The 25,001-nt window shown below is 48.0% G+C and overlaps 1 protein-coding gene across 2 annotated transcripts in view; it reads left to right on the top strand.

Moving 5' to 3' along the window:
- Nucleotides 1-25,001, top strand: part of cerkl (ceramide kinase-like) — a 101,460-nt gene that overhangs the window by 43,706 nt on the left and 32,753 nt on the right. For both annotated transcript variants that reach the window (XM_055871130.1, XM_055871131.1), the window contains exons 3-4: nt 3,442-3,573; nt 17,717-17,780. In XM_055871130.1, coding sequence (XP_055727105.1) covers nt 3,442-3,573; nt 17,717-17,780 — 196 coding nt within the window. The remainder of the gene's footprint in view (nt 1-3,441; nt 3,574-17,716; nt 17,781-25,001) is intronic.

Here is a 25,001-nt window from a genome sequence, read left to right on the forward strand (position 1 = left end):
CATCATTGGTTGTCAGGTTAAGCTCCCATGAATGTTAGCAACTTATAGGATAACTAATATAAGCTTTGTGTTTGTAAGGCAGATTATTAGGATTTTCAGGGATCAATTGGAAACCATAGCTTGCAAGTATTTTTCATCTAACAGGAAAAAGTCTGTAAATGAGCATATTGATGCATCTTTGGGTGAACTGAAGTGACCCAATAAGTCCATGTTGCTGTTGTGTGTGTTATTCAGTGTTGATGGTTAACATTTCCTGATAGAGGACTTAGTTCAACCCTGATTGAAGAGAGAGATCTCTCCCCAGCCTGGCTCCCCTGCCAGCCATGTTGCTATGGTACATAATCCTCTGTGTAGTCTGAAGCCTGTAGGAAAGCTCTACTGAGGACTGGACTGAAACAGCCTAATTCTCTGCATCATATGAAGACTCAGGTTTCATGTTGTTTTAGAAAGCAGAAGGCCAACCGGATTTACAGTTATGGGGTTCCAATTGCCTAATTAGGTTTCCAATGACCTAACAGTATAATACATGTTGTGATCCACAATATGGTGTTTACAAAAACAAACTGCACAATCTAGTGATCATGTTGCCAATGGTCTGATAGATCGATCTTACAGCTAGGTCTGTCCTGTCTGTCCTGTCTGTCTGTCCTGTCTGTCCTGTCTGTCCTGTCTGTCTGTCCTGTCTGTCTGTCCTGTCTGTCTGTCCTGTCTGTCCTGTCTGTCTGTCTGTCCTGTCTGTCTGTCCTGTCTGTCTGTCTGTCCTGTCTGTCTGTCTGTCCTGTCTGTCTGTCCTGTCTGTCTGTCCTGTCTGTCTGTCTGTCCTGTCTGTCCTGTCTGTCCTGTCTGTCCTGTCTGTCTGTCCTGTCTGTCTGTCCTGTCTGTCCTGTCTGTCTGTCCTGTCTGTCCTGTCTGTCCTGTCTGTCTGTCTGTCCTGTCTGTCTGTCTGTCCTGTCTGTCCTGTCTGTCTGTCCTGTCTGTCTGTCCTGTCTGTCTGTCCTGTCTGTCCTGTCTGTCTGTCCTGTCTGTCCTGTCTGTCTGTCCTGTCTGTCTGTCCTGTCTGTCCTGTCTGTCCTGTCTGTCTGTCTGTCTGTCTGTCTGTCTGTCTGTCTGTCTGTCCTGTCCGTCCTGTCCGTCCTGTCCGTCCTGTCTGTCTGTCTGTCTGTCTGTCTGTCTGTCTGTCTGGTCTGTCTCGTCTGTCTCGTCTGTCTGTCTGTCTGTCTGTCTGTCTGTCTGTCTGTCTCGTCTGTCCCGTCTGTCCTTCCTTCCTTCCTTCCTTCCTTCCTTCCTTCCTTCCTTCCTTCCTTCCTTCCTTCCTTCCTATTCTATGATCAATAGATACAGTGTGGCTTAGTGTGTGTCTGTGGTCCCTTCCCTCTGCGAGGCTGTGGGCTGTGTGGAGTAAGCTGGGGTGATGATGAACTCCCGTGGCTCCCCTGGCCTCCTCCTAACCCTCCTGGGCTGAGCCTCCTGATCCTTCCCCTGGCCTACCCTGTTCCTCCTGAGCCCCAACCCAGGCAGCAGTGACAGCATCCTTCCTGCACCTGCTCCCAGCATCAGGGCCTCAGAACCCAGGAGGAGTGGGAGAGGATGGAGAGACCAGAGTGTCACAGTGGACCTGGAGGTCTTACGGGGTGGATAGAGAGGAGTGTAAAGCAGGGCAGGAAGGCCCAGTGGACCTGAAGGTCTTAGGGGGTGGATAGAGAGGAGTGGAAAGCAGGGCAGGAAGGCCCAGTGGACCTGAAGGTCTTAGGGGGTGGATAGAGAGGAGTGGAAAGCAGGGCAGGAAGGCCCAGTGGACCTGAAGGTCTTAGGGGGTGGATAGAGAGGAGTGGAAAGCAGGGCAGGAAGGCCCAGTGGACCTGAAGGTCTTAGGGGGTGGATAGAGAGGAGTGGAAAGCAGGGCAGGAAGGCCCAGTGGACCTGAAGGTCTTAGGGGGTGGATAGAGAGATAGGAGCACCACAGTGGACCTGAAGGTCTTAGGGGGTGGATAGAGAGGAGTGGAAAGCAGGGCAGGAAGGCCCAGTGGACCTGAAGGTCTTAGGGGGTGGATAGAGAGGAGTGGAAAGCAGGGCAGGAAGGCCCAGTGGGCCTGAAGGTCTTAGGGGGTGGATAGAGAGGAGTGGAAAGCAGGGCAGGAAGGCCCAGTGGACCTGAAGGTCTTAGGGGGTGGATAGAGAGGAGTGGGAAGCAGGGCAGGAAGGCCCAGTGGACCTGAAGGTCTTAGGGGGTGGATAGAGAGGAGTGGAAAGCAGGGCAGGAAGGCCCAGTGGACCTGGAGATGTGATCCTGATCTCTAGCCTCATCTGTCTGTCATCTAGAGAGACTGGAGAGAGCAGATTGGGGTCACATCTCCAGGCCTGCTGTACCTTCCTGAGCTTCTCTCTTCTCCCCATCCCCCATGACATCATCTCTCCCTGGGACCTGGATGTTGGTCCTCTCTGTCTGCACCTCCTCCTGGATTGTTGCTTGTTCCTTCCCCAAAGCCCCGGTGATCACAATGTAATGTAAGAACAGATAGCTGGGCGGCTGGCTGAGGGTCTGGGTCCGGGGTCAGAGTGGGAGCCTGTCAGAGCAGAGGCTGAGGGGCCATAGGGCTCATTAGCGGGTCGAGTCAGGACCTTCAGGGACCAACCACCAGGGATTAGAGTAATGAGGGGGATCATGGAGACCATGAGGGGATGAGGGGTTCAGCGTGCTACCTCTCCCTATCGATCCCTGGGTCTCCACCAGGCTCCAGGAAGGCCCAGGAGGGAACACTCCCTAATTCTGCCTAATTATGATTGAGTGTGGAAACTCAGTAGCTCAGTGGCTAGGTGCTTAGTGGAGGGCAGGGGGAGAGAGAGGACAGGGGGAGCACAGAGAGCGGGAGGGCGGGGGGAGAGATAGCGAGAGAGAGGGCAGGGGGGAGCACAGAGAGAGCGAGAGATGGCATGGGGAGAGAGAGCGAGAGGACATAGAGAGAGAGAGAGAGAGAGAGAGAGAGAGAGAGAGAGAGAGAGACACACAGAGAGAGAGACACACAGAGACCTACAGGGCATCTGTCTTTATTCATGACTCTCCCTGGCTGCAGTTCAGGCTGTGTAAGCGAGAGCCTCAACCCTCCTGACCTTTAGAAGTGAAGCAGACTCCTCTCACTCTTTGTTCAGGTGATTTTACAGCAGGTGTCTCAGACCAATGCTTAATACACAGTGATACAACTGATCACGTCTAGGTGGGATGGCTGCTTTCACTGACTAACAGATGTGCTGGACCTGGACTGTAAAACCCATTGAAGCAGAAGTTGACCTGTTTGTTTGCCCTTTTTAATTCTATTCCTCTCTTTTTCTGTTTTTCCTGGATCTTTTGGGGTCTAGACCAGGACTTTATACTGTGATATAAATTGGCTTTATCAATACATTTGATTGATTGATTGATTGATTGATTCTGCTCTTGTCTTGCAGGTTACCAGAACAGGCCCAAGTCCCTGAAGGTGTTTGTGAACCCTGCCAGTCATAAGAAAGAGGCCTACCAGATCTACAGAGATGATGTGGCACCCCTCTTTCAGCTAGCAGACATCAAAGCTGATGTGACCAGTAAGTGTCCCTTGAGAATGTTATGTCAGGGGTGTGGTCCTGTGTGGCTTATTTGGTAAGGTTGTGGCACTAAAACATCTGCTAAAGTTTGATATCTCATTAGACTCGTGTGTGGGCTGGGAACAACTGATGACAACAGATGTTCTTTGTCCCTCGGAGTACTGTGTGGTTCCTCTGCCCTGAGATAGTTATTCCTGGGTTAGGTACATTCATGTTCTGCCCTCGGGCCTTATCCACTCACTCTTCACCCCTTCACTATCACATCAACACCATGCTGTCCACCAGGGTCAATCCCTTTTAATTCCGTTAATTCAATTTCCTGAATTTACTAAATTAAAGTGTTTGCGTGTGTTTGTGTGTGTGTGTGTGTTTGCGTGCGTGCGTGGAGGGTCTCTGAAGTGCATCTCACACGTAATGACAGGACCAGTGTCTCCTCTCCTTCTCTCCTCCTCTCCTCTCCTCACTCACTGAGTAACCTGACCTAGGGGGAGGGGCTAGACCCATCTGTTCCTCCTCCTCTCCCCCTCCTCCACCCCCCATGTGTCCGTGCGTGAGTGTATTAATGAATGCTGCTTTCAGAAGCCATTCAAATAGTAATATAATCTGTATACATCCCAAATGGCATCCTAATCCCTATATAGTACACTACTTTTGACCAGTGCCAATAGGGCCCATAGGGCTCTGGTCGACAGTAGTGCACTGTGTATGGAATATATTTCCTGATGATGTGTTCCCCCCGGGGGGAGAGAAAGGGATGAGTGGTGGACGAGGAGCCATTAAAACACACTTTACCAAATATAAATTAAATGTATAATTCTGGGCCTGCAGTGGCCAGGGACCAACTGGGTTTGATGATGTTATAATCTCTGTTATTGATGATGTTATTATTCCTCTGAATTGGGAAGGTGACAAATGGATCAGCGATTTATTTGAACTACTGAATGATAATGTCGTTATCACAATATAATGACAGTCAGGTAGAAGTATGTGTTGCAGTTGTGCCGACTGATGTACTATGCTGACTGATGCACTATGCTGACTGATGCACTATGCTGACTGATCCACTATGTTGACTGATCCACTATGCTGGCTGATCCACTATGCTGGCTGATGCGCTATGCTGACTGATGCGCTATGCTGACTGATGCACTATGCTGACTGATGCACTATGCTGACTGATCCACTATGTTGACTGATCCACTATGCTGGCTGATCCACTATGCTGGCTGATGCGCTATGCTGACTGATGCGCTATGCTGACTGATGCGCTATGCTGACTGATGCGCTATGCTGACTGATGTACTATGCTGACTGATCCACTATGCTGACTGATGTACTATGCTGACTGATGTACTATGCTGACTGATGCACTATGCTGACTGATGCACTATGCTGACTGAGGTACTATGCTGACTGATCCACTATGCTGACTGATCCACTATGCTGACTGATCCACTTTGCTGACTGATCCACTTTGCTGACTGATACACTATGCTGACTGAGGTACTATGCTGACTGATGTGCTATGCTGACTGAGGTACTATGCTGACTGATCCACTATGCTGACTGAGGTACTGTGCTGACTGATCCGCTATGCTGACTGATCCACTTTGCTGACTGATGCACTATGCGGACTGAGGTACTATGCTGACTGATGCACTATGCTGACTGAGGTACTATGCTGACTGAGGTACTATGCTGACTGATCCACTATGCTGACTGATCCACTATGCTGACTGATGCACTATGCTGACTGATGCACTATGCTGACTGATGCACTATGCTGACTGAGGTACTATGCTGACTGAGGTGCTATGCTGACTGAGGTACTATGCTGACTGATCCGCTATGCTGACTGAGGTACTATGCTGACTGATCCACTATGCTGACTGATCCACTATGCTGGCTGATCCACTATGCTGGCTGATCCGCTATGCTGACTGATGCGCTATGCTGACTGATGCGCTATGCTGACTGATGTACTATGCTGACTGATGCACTATGCTGGCTGATGCGCTATGCTGGCTGATGCGCTATGCTGGCTGATCCGCTATGCTGACTGATGCGCTATGCTGACTGATTCACTATACTGACTGATGTACTATGCTGGCTGAGGTACTATGTTGACTGATCCAATATGCTGACTGATGTACTATGCTGACTGATGTACTATGCTGACTGAGGTACTATGCTGACTGATCCACTATGCTGACTGATCCACTATGCTGACTGAGGTACTATGCTGGCTGATCCACTATGCTGGCTGATCCACTATGCTGGTTGATCCACCATGCTGACTAATGTACTATGCTGACTGATCTGCTATGCTGACTGGTGTACTATGCTGACTGAGGTACTATTCTGACTGAGGTACTATGCTGACTGAGGTACTATGCTGACTGATGTACTATGCTGACTGAGGTACTATGCTGACTGATGTACTATGCTGACTGAGGTACTATGCTGACTGAGATACTATGCTGACTGAAAATTATGCTGACTGCACCAATATGCTGACTGAACATTATGCTGACTGAACATTATGCTGACTGCACCAATATGCTGACTGATGCACAATGCTGACTGATGCACTATGCTGGCTGATGCACTATGCTGACTGAGATACTATGCTGACTGAAAATTATGCTGACTGCACCAATATGCTGACTGAGGTACTATGCTGGCTGAGGTACTATGCTGGCTGAGGTACTATGCTGGCTGAGGTACTATGCTGACTGAGGTGGGAACAGAACCAGGACATCCCCTGATACCAGAGACGGGGACAGGGACCAGGATATTCCCTCGTACCAGAGGCGGGGACAGGAACAGGACATTCCCTCATACCAGAGACGGGAACAGGGACCAGGACATCCACTGGTACCAGAGGCGGGAACAGAACCAGGACATCCCCTGGTACCAGAGACGGGGACAGGAACCAGGCCATCCCATGGTTCAAGAGACGAGGACAGGAACCAGGACATCCCCTGGTACCAGAGACAGGGACAGGGACCAGGACATCCCCTACAGGGACAGGGACCAGGACATCGCCTGTCACCAGAAACGGGGAACAGGGCATCCTCTGTTACCAGAGACAGGGACCAGAGCATCCCCTGGTACTAGATACGGGGACCAGGACATCCTCTGTTACCAGAGACGGGGACCAGGACATCCTCTGTTACCAGAGACAGGGACCAGGACATCCTCTGTTACCAAAGACAGGGACCAGGGCATCCCCTGGTACCAGAGACGAGGACAGGGACCAGGACATCCCCTGGTACCAGAGACAGGGACCAGGACATCCCCTGGTACCAGAGATATGGACAGGGACCAGGACATCCCCTGTTATCAGAGACGGGGACCAGGACATCCCCTCGTACCAGAGACAGGGACCAGTTACCAGAGACTGACTGAGTTAGGTACTATGCTGGCCGATGCACTATGCTGACTGAAAATGATGCTGACTGATGCACTATGCTGACTGATGCACTATGCTGGCTGAGGTACTATGCTGACTGATGTACTATGCTGACTGATGTACTATGCTGACTGATGTACTATGCTGACTGATGTACTATGCTGACTGATGTACTATGCTGGCTGAGGTACTATGCTGGCTGAGGTACTATGCTGACTGATCCACTATGCTGACTGATGTACTATGCTGACTGATGTACTATGCTGACTGATGTACTATGCTGGCTGAGGTACTATGCTGACTGATCCACTATGCTGACTGATGTACTATGCTGACTGATGTACTATGCTGACTGATGTACTATGCTGACTGATGTACTATGCTGACTGATGCACTATGCTGACTAATGTACTATGCTGACTGATGTACTATGCTGACTGATGTACTATGCTGGCTGAGGTACTATGCTGGCTGAGGTACTATGCTGGCTGATGTACTATGCTGGCTGAGGTACTATGCTGACTGATGTACTATGCTGACTGATGTACTATGCTGGCTGATGTACTATGCTGGCTGAGGTACTATGCTGGCTGATGTACTATGCTGGCTGATGTACTATGCTGACTGATGTACTATGCTGACTGATGTACTATGCTGGCTGAGGTACTATGCTGGCTGAGGTACTATGCTGGCTGAGGTACTACCCTGTCCACGTCCCCTGGTACCAGAGACGGGGACAGGGACCATTACATCCACAGGTATCAGAGATGGGGACAGGGACATGGACATCCCCTGGTACCAGAGACGTGGACCAGGACATCCCCTGTTACCAGAGACGTGGACCAGGACATCCCCTGTTACCAGAGACGTGGACCAGGACATCCCCTGTTACCAGAGACGGGGACCAGGACATCCCCTGGTACCAGAGATGGGGACCAGGACATCCTCTGTTACCAGAGACGGGACAGGGACAAGGAAATCCTCTGGTACCAGAGACTGGGACAGGGACCAGGACATCCCCTGGTACCAGAGACAGGGACAGGGACCAGGATATCCACTCATGAAATATTAATGTGGTCCTGCTGATAGTGATGATGCACATCCTCTCACAACAATACTCATCTGCAAGTGTCACATCAGTCGTGGTGGAGCCTGTGATGTGTGTGATGGGTTGGTACAGCTGGGACTAACCCGCTCCGACGGAGAGGAGATGCCCCAGAAATGCTAAGTGGGGCATGGGATTGTGATGCCATCTGCGGTATGGCACCCCGTTCCCCCATTTTCACTATTCACTGGCATCTGAGTGCGTGTGTGTGTGGGGGGGGGGGGGGGGGGGGGGGTTTGCTTGTGTGTGTGTGTTTGCCATGGTGGGCAAGCCGATACATTGTGACAGTAACCTAGTCTCTAGAGATTCAGGAACATGGGTTCTCCTCTCCATGGCGTGCCACCCTCTCCCCCTGTCTCCTCCACTAGCCTTCCCCCTGTCAACCTCTCTCCCCCTGTCCTCTCCACTAGCCTTCTCCCTGTCAATCTCTCTCCCACTGTCTCCTCCACTAGCCTTCTCCCTGTCAACCTCTCTCCCACTGTCTCCTCCACTAGCCTTCTCCCTGTCAATCTTTCTCCCCCTGTCTCCGCCACTAGCCTTCCCCCTGTCAACCTCTCTCCCACTGTCTCCTCCACTAGCCTTCTCCCTGTCAACCTCTCTCCCCCTGTCTCCTCCACTAGCCTTCTCCCTGTCAATCTCTCTCCCCCTGTCTCCTCCACTAGCCTTCTCCCTGTTAACCTCTCTCCCACTGTCTCCTCCACTAGCCTTCTCACTGTCAATCTCTCCACCCCTGTCTCCTCCACTAGCCTTCCCCCTGTCAACCTCTTTCCCACTGTCTCCTCCACTAGCCTTCTCCCTGTCAACCTCTCTCCCCCTGTCTCCTCCACTAGCCTTCCCCCTGTCAACCTCTCTCCCACTGTCTCCTCCACTAGCCTTCTCCCTGTCAACCTCTCTCCCCCTGTCTCCGCCACTAGCCTTCCCCCTGTCAATCTCTCTCCACCTGTCTCCTCCACTAGCCTTCTCCCTGTCAACCTCTCTCCCCCTATCTCCGCCACTAGCCTTCCCCCTGTCAATCTCTCTCCCCCTGTCTCCTCCACTAGCCTTTTCCCTGTCAACCTCTCTCCCACTGTCTCCCCCACTAGCCTTCTCCCTGTCAACCTCTCTCCCACTGTCTCCTCCACTAGCCTTCCCCCTGTCAACCTCTCTCCCACTGTCTCCGCCACTAGCCTTCCCCCTGTCAATCTCTCTCCCCCTGTCTCCTCCACTAGCCTTCTCCCTGTCAACCTCTCTCCCCCTGTCCTCTCCACTAGCCTTCTCCCTGTCAACCTCTCTCCCCCTGTCTCCTCCACTAGCCTTCTCCCTGTCAACCTCTCTCCCACTGTCTCCTCCACTAGCCTTCTCCCTGTCAACCTCTCTCCCACACTAGCCTTCTCCCTGTCAACCTCTCTCCCCCTGTCTCCTCCACTAGCCATCTCCCTGTCAACTTCTCTCCCCCTGTCTCCTCCACTAGCCTTCTCCCTGTCAACCTCTCTCCCACTGTCTCCTCCACTAGCCTTCTCCCTGTCAATCTCTCTCCCACTGTCTCCTCCACTAGCCTTCCCCCTGTCAACCTCTCTCCCACTGTCTCCTCCACTAGCCTTCTCCCTGTCAACCTCTCTCCCCCTGTCTCCTCCACTAGCCTTCTCCCTGTCAACCTCTCTCCCCCTGTCTCCGCCACTAGCCTTCCCCCTGTCAATCTCTCTCCCCCTGTCTCCTCCACTAGCCTTCTCCCTGTCAACCTCTCTCCCCCTATCTCCGCCACTAGCCTTCCCCCTGTCAATCTCTCTCCCCCTGTCTCCTCCACTAGCCTTCTCCCTGTCAATCTCTCTCCCACTGTCTCCCCCACTAGCCTTCTCCCTGTCAACCTCTCTCCCCCTGTCTCCTCCACTAGCCTTCCCCTGTCAACCTCTCTCCCACTGTCTCCCCCACTAGCCTTCTCCCTGTCAATCTCTCTCCCCCTGTCTCCTCCACTAGCCTTTTCCCTGTCAACCTCTCTCCCACTGTCTCCTCCACTAGCCTTCTCCCTGTCAATCTCTCTCCCCCTGTCTCCTCCACTAGCCTTCCCCCTGTCAACCTCTTTCCCACTGTCTCCTCCACTAGCCTTCTCCCTGTCAACCTCTCTCCCCCTGTCTCCTCCACTAGCCTTCCCCCTGTCAATCTCTCTCCCCCTGTCTCCTCCACTAGCCTTCTCCCTGTCAACCTCTCTCCCCCTATCTCCGCCACTAGCCTTCCCCCTGTCAATCTCTCTCCCCCTGTCTCCTCCACTAGCCTTCTCCCTGTCAACCTCTCTCCCACTGTCTCCTCCACTAGCCTTCTCCCTGTCAACCTCTCTCCCACTGTCTCCTCCACTAGCCTTCCCCCTGTCAACCTCTCTCCCCCTGTCTCCGCCACTAGCCTTCCCCCTGTCAATCTCTCTCCCCCTGTCTCCTCCACTAGCCTTCTCCCTGTCCAGCTCTCTCCCCCTGCCTCCTCCACTAGCCTTCTCCCTGTCAACCTCTCTCCCCCTGTCTCCTCCACTAGCCTTCTCCCTGTCAACCTCTCTCCCCCTGTCTCCTCCACTAGCCTTCTCCCTGTCAACCTCTCTCCCCCTGTCTCCTCTACTAGCCACCTCTCTGTCAACCTCTCTCCCACTGTCTCCTCCACTAGCCTTCTCCCTGTCAACCTCTCTCCCACTGTCTCCTCCACTAGCCTTCTCCCTGTCAACCTCTCTCCCACACTAGCCTTCTCCCAGTCAACCTCTCTCGCCCTGTCTCCTCCACTAGCCATCTCCCTGTCAACTTCTCTCCCCCTGTCTCCTCCACTAGCCTTCTCCCTGTCAACCTCTCTCCCACTGTCTCCTCCACTAGCCTTCTCCCTGTCAATCTCTCTCCCACTGTCTCCTCCACTAGCCTTCCCCCTGTCAACCTCTCTCCCACTGTCTCCTCCACTAGCCTTCTCCCTGTCAACCTCTCTCCCCCTGTCTCCTCCACTAGCCTTCTCCCTGTCAACCTCTCTCCCCCTGTCTCCGCCACTAGCCTTCCCCCTGTCAATCTCTCTCCCCCTGTCTCCTCCACTAGCCTTCTCCCTGTCAACCTCTCTCCCCCTATCTCCGCCACTAGCCTTCCCCCTGTCAATCTCTCTCCCCCTGTCTCCTCCACTAGCCTTCTCCCTGTCAATCTCTCTCCCACTGTCTCCCCCACTAGCCTTCTCCCTGTCAACCTCTCTCCCCCTGTCTCCTCCACTAGCCTTCCCCTGTCAACCTCTCTCCCACTGTCTCCCCCACTAGCCTTCTCCCTGTCAATCTCTCTCCCCCTGTCTCCTCCACTAGCCTTTTCCCTGTCAACCTCTCTCCCACTGTCTCCTCCACTAGCCTTCTCCCTGTCAAACTCTCTCCCCCTGTCTCCTCCACTAGCCTTCCCCCTGTCAACCTCTTTCCCACTGTCTCCTCCACTAGCCTTCTCCCTGTCAACCTCTCTCCCCCTGTCTCCTTCACTAGCCTTCCCCCTGTCAATCTCTCTCCCCCTGTCTCCTCCACTTGCCTTCTCCCTGTCAACCTCTCTCCCCCTATCTCCGCCACTAGCCTTCCCCCTGTCAATCTCTCTCCCCCTGTCTCCTCCACTAGCCTTCCCCCTGTCAACCTCTCTCCCCCTGTCTCCGCCACTAGCCTTCCCCCTGTCAATCTCTCTCCCCCTGTCTCCTCCACTAGCCTTCTCCCTGTCCAGCTCTCTCCCCCTGCCTCCTCCACTAGCCTTCTCCCTGTCAACCTCTCTCCCCCTGTCTCCTCCACTAGCCTTCTCCCTGTCAACCTCTCTCCCCCTGTCTCCTCCACTAGCCACCTCCCTGTCAACCTCTCTCCCACTGTCTCCTCCACTAGCCTTCTCCCTGTCAACCTCTCTCCCACTGTCTCCTCCACTAGCCTTCTCCCTGTCAACCTCTCTCCCACTGTCTCCTCCACTAGCCTTCCCCCTGTCAACCTCTCTCCCACTGTCTCCTCCACTAGCCTTCTCCCTGTCAACCTCTCTCCCACTGTCTCCTCCACTAGCCTTCCCCCTGTCAATCTCTCTCCCCCTGTCTCCTCCACTAGCCTTCCCCCTGTCAACCTCTCCCCCCTGTCTCCTCCACTAGCCTTTCCCCTGTCAACCTCTCTCCCACTGTCTCCTCCACTAGCCACCTCCCTGTCAACCTCTCTCCCCCTGTCTCCTCCACTAGCCTTCCCCCTGTCAATCTCTCTCCCCCTGTCTCCTCCACTAGCCACCTCCCTGTCAACCTCTCTCCCCCTGTCTCCTCCACTAGCCTTCCCCCTGTCAACCTCTCTCCCCTGACTCCTCCACTAGCCTTCCCCCTGTCAACCTCTCTCCACCGTTGTCTCCGGTGTTTGACTGATAAACCCACATCCCAATGTATTGGCTCACCCATCTGCTGTTGTGTATTTCCATCATAGTAATCTGTCCTTCCTGTATCCTTCCCCCCAAACAAACCTTTGACCTCTCTCTACCTGTTCAAATTCTGCCCTACACTGCAACGGATTTAGAATTACACACCAACTTCAATAATATGTAGTACATATAACTACATATAAATAACAACATATAATATGTAGTACATATGAATACATATAAATAACAACATATCCCGGGTGGCGCAGTTGTCTAGAGCACTGCATCGCAGTGCTAGCTTCGCCACCAGAGTCTCTGGGTTCGCGCCCAGGCTCTGTCGCAGCCGGCCGCAACCGGGAGGTCCGTGGGGCGACGCACAATTGGCATAGCGTCGTCCGGGTTAGGGAGAGTTTGACCGGTAGGGATATCCTTGTCTCAGTATGTAAAATGTAATAAAATGTATGCACTCTACTGTAAGTCGCTCTGGATAAGAGCGTCTGCTAAATGACTAAAATGTAAAAATGTAAATGTAAATATAATATGTAGTACATATAACAACATATAATATGTAGTACATATAACTACATATATGTATTTACATATAACTACATATATGTATTTACATATAACTACATAAAGTGCCTAAGGAAAGTTTTCAGACCCATTTACTTTTTCCACAGTTTGTTACGTTACAGCCTTATTCTAAAATGGGTTCCATTTTTTACGAATCGTCAAGAATCTACACACAATTGGAAACATTTCTACAAACCTGTTTTCGCTTTGTCATTATGGGGTCTGAATGAATTGTATTAAAAATAAAAAACAGAAATAACTTATTTACATAAGTATTCAGACCGTTTGCTATGAGACTCGAAATTGAACTCAGGTGCATCCTGTTAATATTGATCATCCTTGAGATGTTTCTACAACTTGATTGGAGTCCACCTGTGGTAAATTCAATTGATTGGACATGATTTGGGAAGGCACACACCTGTCTATATAAGGTCCCACAGTTGACAGTGCTTGTCTGTGCTGTTGTCTGTGCCCAATAATGTTTGTACCATGTTTTGTGCTGCTACCATGTTTTGTGCTGCTGCCATGTTGTGTTGCTTCTAGAGGTCGACCGGTTATGATTTTCAACGGCGATACCGATTATTGGAGGACCAAAAAAAGCCGATAACGATTAATTGGCATATTTTTTTAATTTTTGATTTAAAAAAAAAAATATATATATACACATGTTTGTAATAATGACAATTAAAACAATACTGATTGAACACTTTTATTTTAACTTAATATAATACATAGATAAAATCTATTTAGTCTCAAATAAATAATGAAACATGTTCAATTTGGTTTAAATAATGCAAAAACACAGTGTTGGAGAAGAAAGTAAAAGTGCAATATGTGCCATGTAAAAAAGCTAACGTTTAAGTTCCTTGCTCAGAACATGAGAACATATGAAAGCTGGTGGTTCCTTTTAACATGAGTCTTCAATATTCTCAGTTAAGAAGTAAGACGTTTTAGGTTGTAGTTATTATAGGAATTATGACGCGTTGACTATTTCTCTTTATACCATTTGTATTTCATATACCTTTGACTATTAGATGTTCTTAGAGGCACTTTAGTATTGCCAGCCTAATCTTGGGAGTTGATAGGCTTGAAGTCATAAACAGTGCTGTGCCTCAAGCATTGCTAAGAGCTGCTGGCAAAACGCAGGAAAGTGCTGTTTGAATGAATGCTTACGAGCCTGCTGCTGCCTACCACCGCTCAGTCAGACTGCTCTATCAAATATCAAATCATAGACTTAATTATAATAAACACACAGAAATGCAAGCCTTTGGTCATTAATATGGTCAAATCCGGAAACTTTCATTATGAAAAGAAAACGTTTATTCTTTCAGTGAAATACGTAACCGTTCCATATTTTATTGAACGGGTGGCAACCCTAAGTCTAAATATTGCTCTTACATTGCGCATCCTTCAATGTTATGTCATAATGATGTAAAATTCTGGCAAATTAATTATGGTCTTTGTTAGGAAAAAATGGTTTTCACACAGTTCGCAACAAGCCAGGTGGCCCAAACTGCTGCATATACCTGTCACGGCCGTCGTCGGAAGGAGACCAAGGTGCAGTGTGGTGAGCGTACATTTTCTTTTATTATTGTCAATGTCGCCAACAAAACAAGAAACAAAGAAACAACCGTGAAGCTTAACAAGGCTATAGTGCAACTAACAAAGATAACTACCCACAAACACCAAAGGAAAAAAGGCTGCTTAAGTATGATTCCCAGTCAGAGACAACGATAGACAGCTGTCCCTGATTGAGATCCATACCCGGCCAAAACATAGAAATACAAAGCATAGAAATAAAGAAACTAGCATGCCCACCCTAGTCACACCCTGGCCTAACCAAAATAGAGAATAAAAGCCTCTCTATGGCCAGGGCGTGACAATACCCTGACTCTGCTTGCACTGAACGCAAGAGAAGTGACACAATTTCCCTAGTTAATATTGCCTGCTAACATGCATTTCTTTTAACTAAATATGCAGGCTTAAAAATTATATACTTCTGTGTATTGATTTTAAGGAAGGCATTGATGTTTATGGTTAGGTACATTTGTGCAACGATTGTGCTTTTTTCGCGAATGTGCTTTTGTTAAATCATCACCCGTTTGGCGAAGTTGAAGTAGGCTGTGATTCGATGATAAGTTAACCGGCAATGCCGATTTTAATTGGTTGACCTCTAGTTGCTACCGTGTTGTTGTCATGTTGTGTTGCTAGCATGTTGTGTTGTTGTCTCTTTATGTACTGTTGTGGTGTCTCTCCTGTCGTGATGAGTGTTTTGTCCTATATTTTATAAAATGTATTATTTTTAATCCCAGCCCCCGTCCACGCAGGAGGCCTTTTGCCTTTAGGTAGGCCGTCGTTGTAAATAAGAATTTGTTCTTAACTGACTTGCCTAGTTAAATAAAGGTGAAATAAAATAAATTAAAAAAATAAATGTCAGAGCAAAAACAATGCCATGAGGTCGAAGGAATTGTCCAGAGAGCTCCGAGACAAGATTGTGTCGAGGCACAGATCGGGGAAGGGTACCAAAACATTTCTGCAGCATTGAAGGTCCCCAAGAACACAGTGGCCTCCATCATTATTAAATGGAAGAAGTTTGGAACCACCAAGACTCTTCCTAGAGCTAGCCGCCCGGCCAAACTGAGCAATCGGGGGAGAAGGGCCTTTGTCAGGGAGGTGACTAAGAACCCAATGGTCACTCTGAAAGAGCTCTAGAGTTCCTCTGTGGAGATGGGAGAACCTTCCAGAATGACAACCATCTCTGCAGCACTCAACCAATCATGAATTTATGGTTGAATGGCCAGGCGGAAGCCACTACTCAGTAAAAGGCACATGACAGCCTGCTTGGAGTTTTCCAAAAGGCACCTAAAGGACTCTCAGACCATGAGAAACAAGTATCTCTGGTCTGGTGAAACCAATAACTATTTTGCCTGATACCAAGCGTCTGGAGGAAACCTGACACCATCCTTACTGTGAAGCATGGTGGTGGCAGCATCATGCTGTGGGTGTCACGTTCTGACCCTAGTTATTGTGTTAATCCTTTGTTTTTTGGTCAGGACGTGAGCTGGGTGGGCATTCTATGTGTTGTGTTTCTATGTTGGGTTTAATGTGTTGCCTGATATGGTTCTCAATTAGAGGCAGGTGTTTGACGTTTCCTCTGATTGAGAACCATATTAAGGTAGGCTGTTCTCATTGTTTGTTTGTGGGTGATTGTCTTCCGTGTCTGTATGTATGTTCGTACCACACGGGACTGTAGCGTTGGTTTGTAGTCTGTACCTGTTTGTGCGTTCTTCGTGTATTTGTAAGTTCTCATGTTTTAGGGCAGTCTACGTCGTTTATTTGTTTTGTAGTTTGTTAAAGAGTTTTCGTGTTTCGTCGTTCTGTTAATAAATATTCTTTATGTCTTCACAACCCGCTGCATTTTGGTCTGATCCCTACTCTACTCTTCAGACGAAGAGGAGGAGAGAAGCCGTTACAGCGGGGATGTTTTTGAGCGGGAGGGACTGGGAGACTAGTCTGGATCGAGGGAAAGATTAACGGAGCAAAGTACAGAGAGATCCTTGATTTAAACCTGCTCCAGAGTGCTCAGGACCTCAGACTGGGGTGAAGGTTCACCTTCCAACAGGACAACCACCCTAAGCACACAGCCACGGCAACGCAGGAGTGGCTTTGGGACAAGTCTCTGAATGTCCTTGAGTGGCCCAGCCAGAGCCTGGACATGAACCTGATCGTACATCTCTGGAGAGACCTGAAAATTGCTGTGCAGCGATGCTCCACATCCAACCTGACAGAGCTTGAGAGGATCTGCAGAGAATAATGCGAGAAACTCTACAAAAACAGGTGTGCTAAGCTTGTAGCGTAATACTCAAGAAGACTCAAGGCTGTAATCGCTGCCGAAGGTGCTTCAACAAAGTACTGAGTAAAGGGTCTGAATACTTATGTACATATGATATTTCAGTTTTTTATTTGAAATAAATGTGACAACATTTCTTAAAACCTGTTTTTGCTTTGTCACTATGGGGTTTGTGTATAGATTTTTGATTGAACCTTTATTTAACTAGGCAAGTCAGTTAAGAACAAAATTCTTGTTTACAGTGACGGCCTACCCGGGCCAAACCCCCCTCTAACCCCGACGACACTGGGCCAATTGTGCGCCCAGTGGGACTCCCGATCCTGGCCATTTGTGATACAGCCCGGGATCGAACCAGGGTCTGTAGTGATGCCTCTAGCATTGCGATGCAGTGCCTTAGACCGCTGTGCCACTCGGGAACCCCTAAATTGATGAGGGGGAAAAAAATATTTTATCAATTTTAGAATAAGGCTGTAACCTAACAAAACTTGGAAAAAGTCAAGAGTTCTGAATACTTTTCGAAGGCACTGTATAATATGTAGTAGTGTTGTATGTACTTGTAATATGTAGTGTTATAACCAGATAATGAACATGAGTAGAATCACTGCTGACAGTGTTTTGCATAAGCGAGAGGAGCGTTAACACTAACTCTCTTTTTGTACTGCTTCTATTTTCTTGATTAAAAATGCAAACAGCATGCAAGTATAAATTCTGCTTCACAGACACCACCATATGTTCATCACAGCCACGTGCCAAACTAACATTGGATAGAGTTACTAAAAGCATTTTTTTGTGCCAGCCATTCAATTTCATCTCTCCTTCATTAACACATTAACTATTTATTTTCTCTTGTCTTTCTCTCTTCACAGTCACTGAAAGAAAGGGCCACGCTCTCTCCGTTCTGAAAGAATCCAACTTGGACGGATATGATGGGTAGGGTTGCTTGCCACACAATCTGTTAGATGGTCCGTATAAATCCTCTCCAAAAAATGATACCAGAGAGAAAGAAAATGAACCAATACACTGATCTGTGCCAGTGCTCCCAGTACGGGAATGCAGCCGCAGCAGACTGAATTCATTCTTTAATTCAGGGGTTAGCTAGGTAAACAAAAACGCCACTTTGATATGGGCTTGTGTAATCAGCATTGCGATATTCTAATTAATTTGAGATTTTGTACTGGACTGTGATGGGGAGAGGGAGGGAGGGGGGAGAGAGAGAGATGCCGTGACACCAAGTCAACCCAGTCGAGGTGTGTGTCCTCTCCGGTGTGCACGGCAGGTGGCACTTTAATTACTTGTTCTGGAAAAAGTGATGAAGTACCTTCCGTCCTGCCAACTGCTGGTGTGCATGTACGTTTTACACCACACCACAGCTCCCATGTGTCTGCATTACAGTCACAATTAGATTATCTGAGGCAGCTCCGGCCTCCTGTTAAACCAGGGTTGCTGCATAGGTGTCGCTCAGTGGATCAGCACAGGCTAGTCTACACCACGACCCCACCCCTAGGATGGCTAGAAAAGAGAGGGGTAGGGGGAGAGAGGGGTAGGGGGAGAGGGGTAGGGATAGAGGAGAGATAAAGGGGTAGAGTAGAGAGGGCTAGGGGACAGAGGGGTAGGGGGAGAGGAAAGATGAAGGGGTAGGGGAGAGAGGGGTATGGGGAGAGGAGAGATGAAGGGCTGGGGGACAGAGGGGTAGGGGGAGAGGAGAGATGAAGGGGTAGGGGAGAGAGGGGTAAGGGTAGAGGAGAGATAAAGGGGTAGAGTAGAGAGGGCTAGGGGACAGACGGGTAGGGGGAGAGGAAAGATGAAGGGGTAGGGGAGAGGGGTAGGAGGAGTGGATAGATAAAGGGGTAGGAGAGAGAGGGAGAGGAGAGACAGGGTACGGGAGAGAGGGGTAGGGGAGAGGGGTAGAGGAGGGGGTAGGGGTAGAGTAGAGAGGGCTAGGGCACAGAGGGCTAGGGGGAGGGGAGAGATAAAGGGCTAGGGGACAGAGGGATAGGGGGAGAGGAGAGATAAAGGGGTAGAGTAGAGAGGGCTAGGGGACAGACGGGTAGGGGGAGAGGAAAAATGAAGGGGTAGGGGAGAGAGGGGTATGGGGAGAGAAGAGATGAAGGGCTGGGGGACAGAGGGGTAGGGGGAGAGGAGAGATGAAGGGGTAGGGGAGAGAGGGGTAGAGGAGAGATGAAGGGGTAGGGGAGAGAGGGGTAGAGGTGAGATGAAGGGGTAGGGGAGAGGGGTAGGAGGAGTGGATAGATAAAGGGGTAGGAGAGAGAGGGAGAGGAGAGACAGGGTACGGGAGAGAGGGGTAGGGGAGAGGGGTAGGGGTAGATGAGGGGGTAGGGGTAGAGTAGAGAGGGCTAGGGCACAGAGGGCTAGGGGGAGGGGAGAGGTAAAGGGCTAGGGGACAGAGGGGTAGGGGGAGAGGAGAGATAAAGGGGTAGGGGAGAGAGGGGTATGGGGAGAGGAGAGATGAAGGGGTAGGGGAGAGAGGGAGAGAGGGGTAGGGGGGAGACGTGGAGAGATGGGTAGAGACGGGGTGAGATGGGGAGAGAGGGGTAGAGACGGGAGTGACGGGGAGAGATGGGGAATGACATGGAGAGGATGTAGGTGAGGGAGGTAGGCCGGGGAGGGAGGTAGGCCGGGGAGGGAGGGAGGCAGGGGAGGGAGGGAGGCAGGGGAGGGAGGGAGGTAGGCAGGCAGGCAGGCAGGCAGGCAGGCAGGCAGGCAGGGGAGGGAGGCAGGCAGGCAGGCAGGCAGGCAGGCAGGCAGGGGAGGAAGGAAAGGAGGTAGGTAAAGAGGTAGGGGTGGGAGGTAGGCAGGAGAGGGAGGCAGGGGGAGGGGAAGGAGGGAGGTAGGTAGGCAGGGGGATGGAGGCAGGGGAGGGAGAGGGGAATGAGGGAGGTAGGTAGGCAGGGGGATGGAGGCAGGGGAGGGAGAGGGGGATGAGGGAGGTAGGTAGACAGGGGAAGGAGGGAGGGACGTCTGGCTCATGCTCTGCTAGGCAGGTCTGATATGAGGGACAGATGGAGCAGGTGAGAAGGATGACTGGTGGAAAAGCTGAGCTCAGGATCCTGCTGTCTGTCTTTCTTTCACAACCTCATTACTGTGGCCCACATATAATAGACAACCAATATCTCAGCAGACATTATAAGAACCCATTTTTGCTTTGTACTGTAGGTTGTTATGTTTGGATTTATGGTCTATGTTCAGAGTCAGATATGTTATACTCCTCTTATCAACATTTGTATCATCACCTATACCTCAGTAGGCATTATATGGAAAAAGGTATACTGTTTAATGTTTGGCTGTTCATGTGGATTTAGGATCGATATTCAGACATACACTACTGTTCAAAAGTTTGGGGTCACTTAGAAATGTCCTTGTTTTTGAAAGAAAAGCAACTTTTTTGTCCATTAAAATAACATCAAATTGATCAGAAATACGGCGTAGACAGTGTTAATGTTGTAAATGACTATTGTAGCTGGAAACAGCGGATTTTTAAAAATGGAATATCTACATACAGTTGAAGTCGGAAGTTTATGTACACCTTAGCCAAATACATTTAAACTCAGTTTTTCACAATTCCTGACATTTAATTCTAGTAAAAATTCCCTGTCTTAGGTCAGTTAGGATCACCACTTTATTTTAAGAATGTGAAATGTCAGAATAATGGTAGAGAGAATTATTTATTTCAGCTTTTATTTCTTTCATCACATTCCCAGTGAGTCAGAAGTTTACATACACTCAATTAGTATTTTGTAGCATTGCCTTTACATTTTTTTTACTTTGGTCAAACATTTCGGGTAGCCTTCCACAAGCTTCCCACAATACGTTGGGTGAATTTTGGCCCATTCCTCTTGACAGAGCTGGTGCAACGGAGTCAGGTTTGTAGGCCTCCTTGCTCGCACACGCTTTTTCAGTTCTGCCCACAAATATTCTATATGATTGAGCTCAGGGCTTTGTGATGGCCACTCCAATACCTTGACTTTGTTGTCCTTAAGCCATTTTGCCACAACTTTGGAAGTATGCTTGGGGTCATTGTCTATTTGGAAGACCCATTTGCGACCAAACTTTAACTTCCTGACTGATGTCTTGAGATGTTGCTTCAATATATCCACATCATTTTCCTCCCTCATGATGCCATCTATTTTGTGAAGTGCACCAGTCCCTCCTGCAGCAAAGCACCCCCACAACATGATGCTGCCACCCCCGTGCTTTACGGTTGGGATGGTGTTCTTCAGGTTGCAAGCCTCCCTCTTTTTCCTCCAAACATAACGATGGTCATTATGGCCAAACAGTTATATTTTTGTTTCATCAAACCAGAGGACATTTCTCCAAAAAGCACGATCTTTGTCCCCATGTGCAGTTGCAAACCGTAGTCTGGCTTTTTATGGCGGTTTTGGAGCAGTGGCTTCTTCCTTGCTGAGCAGCCTTTCAGGTTATGTCGATATAGGACTTGTTTTACTGTGGATATAGATACTTTTGTACCTGTTTCCTCCAGCATCTTCAGAAGGTCCTTTGCTGTTGTTCTGGAATTGATTTGCACTTTTCGCACCAAAGTACGTTTATCTCTAGAAGACAGAATGCGTCTCCTTCCTGAACGTTATGACGGCTGCGGGGTCCCATGATGTTTATACTTGCGTACTATTGTTTGTACAGGTGAACGTGGCACCTTCAGGCGTTTGGAAATTGCTCCCAAGAATGTACTAGACTTGTGGATGTCTCCAATTTTTTTCTGAAGTCGTGGCTGATTGTTTTTTTATTTTCCCATGTTGTCAAGTAAAGAGGCACTGAGTTTGAAGGCAGGCCTTGAAATACATCCACAGGTACACCTCCAATTGACTCAAATGATGTCAATTAGCCTATCAGAAGCTTCTAAAGCCGTGACATCATTTTCTGGAATTTTCCAAGCTGTTTAAAGGCACAGTCAACTTAGTGTGTGTAAACTTCTGACCCACTGGAATTGTGATACAGTGAATTATAAGTGAAATAATCTGTCTGTAAACAATTGTTGTAAAAATTACTTGTCATGCACAAAGTAGATGTCCTAACTGACTTGCCAAAGCTTTAGTTCGTTAACACATTTGTGGAGTGGTTGAAAAATGAGTTTTAATGACTCCAAAGATTGTAAACTTCGGACTTCAACTGTAGGCGTACAGAGGTCCATTATCAGCAACCATCACTCCTGTGTTCCATTGGCACGTTGTTAGATAATCCAAGTTTATAATTTTAAAAGGAAAATTGATCATTAGAAAACCCTTTAATTATGTTAGCACAGCTGAAAACTGTTTTTCTAATTAAAGAAGCAATAAAACCGGCCTTCTTTAGACTAGTTGCGTATCTGGAGCATCAGCATTTGTGGGTACGATTACAGGCTCAAAATGGCCAGAAACAAAGAATGTTCTTCTGAAACTCATTAGTCTATTCTTGTTCTGAGAAATGAAGGCTATTCCATGCGAGATATTGCCAAGAAACTGAAGATCTCGTACAACACTGTGTACTACTCCTTCCACTGTACAGCGCAAACTGTCTCTAACCAGAATAGAAAGAGAAATGGGAGGCCCCGGTGCACAACTGAGCAAGAGGGCAAGTACATTCGAGTGTCTAGTTTGAGAAACAGACGCCTCACAAGTCTACAACTGGCAGCTTCATGAAATAGTACCCGCAAAACACGAGTTTAAACGTCAATAGTGAAGAGGCGACTCCGGGATGCTGGCCTTCTAGGTAGAGTTGCAAAGAAAAAGCCATATCTCGGTGTCTGTGTGTTCTTTTGCCCATCTTAATCTTTTCTTTTTATTGGCCAGTCTGAGACATGGCTTTTTCTTTGCAACTCTGCCTAGAAGGCCAGCATCCCGGAGTCGCCTCTTCACTGTTGACGTTGAGACTTGTGTTTTAATATTTTATATAATTACAAATATGGCATCAACATGTTGAACATCTGATTTCCCCCTAGCTGATTATTGTCTGTTGCTGGCTCTGATCGTAGTGTAATGAAATAGGCAGGGAGAGTGAGCTCGTCTGTGGTGGTCGGCGAACCCTCAACCCTCTGGCCCTTAGCCCTGTGTGGCATCGACGAGTTATTGTTGTTTGTGGTTGTAAACATTATTTTGAGCTAATTCTATGAAGGGGGAGGGTAATGTAAAGGGAGGGTAATGTAAAAATATTAGTAACTTTTGGGATGGGGCGCTTTTTTTTTTTACGACCCCTTGAGTTGGACCAGCCCTCCCCCACAGTAAATTTAGATCTTTCCCTTATCAACATTTTTTTTCTATTTGCATGGTGAAATCATTGGGTAAGTCCGTGAAGATTCAAGATAAGCTACTTAACCCAATATAGCCTTGTTTGGTTGTTTGTAAAACAGGATAATCTTTAAGCAGGGAAGCTGTGGTAATACTAATACAAGTGTCATGTAACGTCAGATTTATTTGCAATATCACTCAAACTAGTCAGAGACAGGACTCATAACATGCACTTCATGTCACAACCTGATTGTACAAGATTCACACAAGGCATATTTCACACGATATTTGTAAGTTATTGGTTGTCTGTTTCAATGGAGGTGGCTTTTCAAAAAGGTTTTGTTAGAGCTCTGTTCTACTTTGGTTAGAGAGGAATTGTGCCCAGCTATATAGGAAGCTATCACTGTCTGCAAGACATATCAAAAAGTTTAAGGCAATTTCCCACAGAGGACTAGGTGTTATAGAGTAGTCCACTTTAGGAGAAGCTTTCTGTGTGGAATAAATATTCCCCATAGAGGATGAGGTGTTATATATATACACAGGGTCCTTCACAGTGGTCTTGTCAACACCATGTTAAATTAACCCCAGACGACTGAGAAGTGTTGAGAAGGTATAAAACACTAATCACAGATTTCTTCATTAATAGACCATAAGTCATTCATTATTTCCTCTATAATATACAGGAGCTGTTCTTTGCATTTAATGAAACTAGTCTATTTTAACCTGTTCCACTAATTCATACCGTGTGGGACAGTGTGACATCCCCAGTCCCTGTTACATGGGTTATGACCCAAATGGTACACTATTCCCGGTATAGTGCACTACTTTTGACCATGGCCCATATGGCACTGGTCAAAAGTAGTGCATTATAAACGGAAGAGGGTGCCATTTTGAGATGCAACCATGGAATCATAGAGTGTGTAACACAATAGGAATGACAAAGACGTGGTGGCATTATCGTATGATGCTGCTACATGTGCAATTATTTCCAGATCACATATTAATGTTAATTATCAGCACCTCAAATTAAAACCTTGTACTTATCCACAAATCTTTACTCCGGTATACAACTTTTATTACTGCCTTTCTGACTGGGGGTGACGGACAGGATGAGGAGTGTTTAGTGGAGAGCCTGTGTTCTTTAATAGAGGGATGTGTTGCCAGTCTATAACCAGATAGTGGAAGAACATAAAGGAGAATAATGTGACAATATAAAGCATTGGAACATGACTATTGGAACCGGACTACATAACCTGTATACAACCTAATCTGATTTTGGTGGGCCTCATCAGCTTAGTATACCGTATGAAAGCCCAATTTCTGTCTCGTGTTTTTTTTTCAGTGAGTAAAACATAGAAATCTAGAATTTTACAAAATGTTGCTACGTTTTATTACTTAGCACTGTTTAGTAAATTACAGCTCAATAGCAAAACCTTACTAACAGGCATATAATCCAACGGGAGGGGCCAATAAAATACCATTTTACACAGTATAATCACCCTTTAATTACAACTAGCCATGGATTGGAGGCTAAACTAATCTTTTTAGAAACAGTAATATGAGGTATTGTTCAAAAGCATTTCTGAAATGAACTATAATAAGTTTTCCTCCTCAGTGTTCATGTATTAGTAATGTGCTTATAGGAGCTTAGTAGGCTCAGGCTCAGCCAATTTTAATGAATTATTTTGCAGCAGGCAGATGACAGATTGCAACCAATTCCTTAAAAAGAAAAAAACATTCCATTTGCCTATTTGAATGCTGCGTCCATAACATGTTCTGACTGTTTAATACATTTAATGAAAAGGATCTTTTCAAATAATCAAAACAGATTTGACCAAAATACTAGATAGTTCTAGGTCAACCAGCATTGTAATAATAAAATAAAATTGTATTGGTCACATGCGCCAATTACAGC

This window comes from Salvelinus fontinalis, chromosome 19, assembly GCF_029448725.1.
Source record: "Salvelinus fontinalis isolate EN_2023a chromosome 19, ASM2944872v1, whole genome shotgun sequence".
NCBI lineage: Eukaryota > Metazoa > Chordata > Actinopteri > Salmoniformes > Salmonidae > Salvelinus > Salvelinus fontinalis.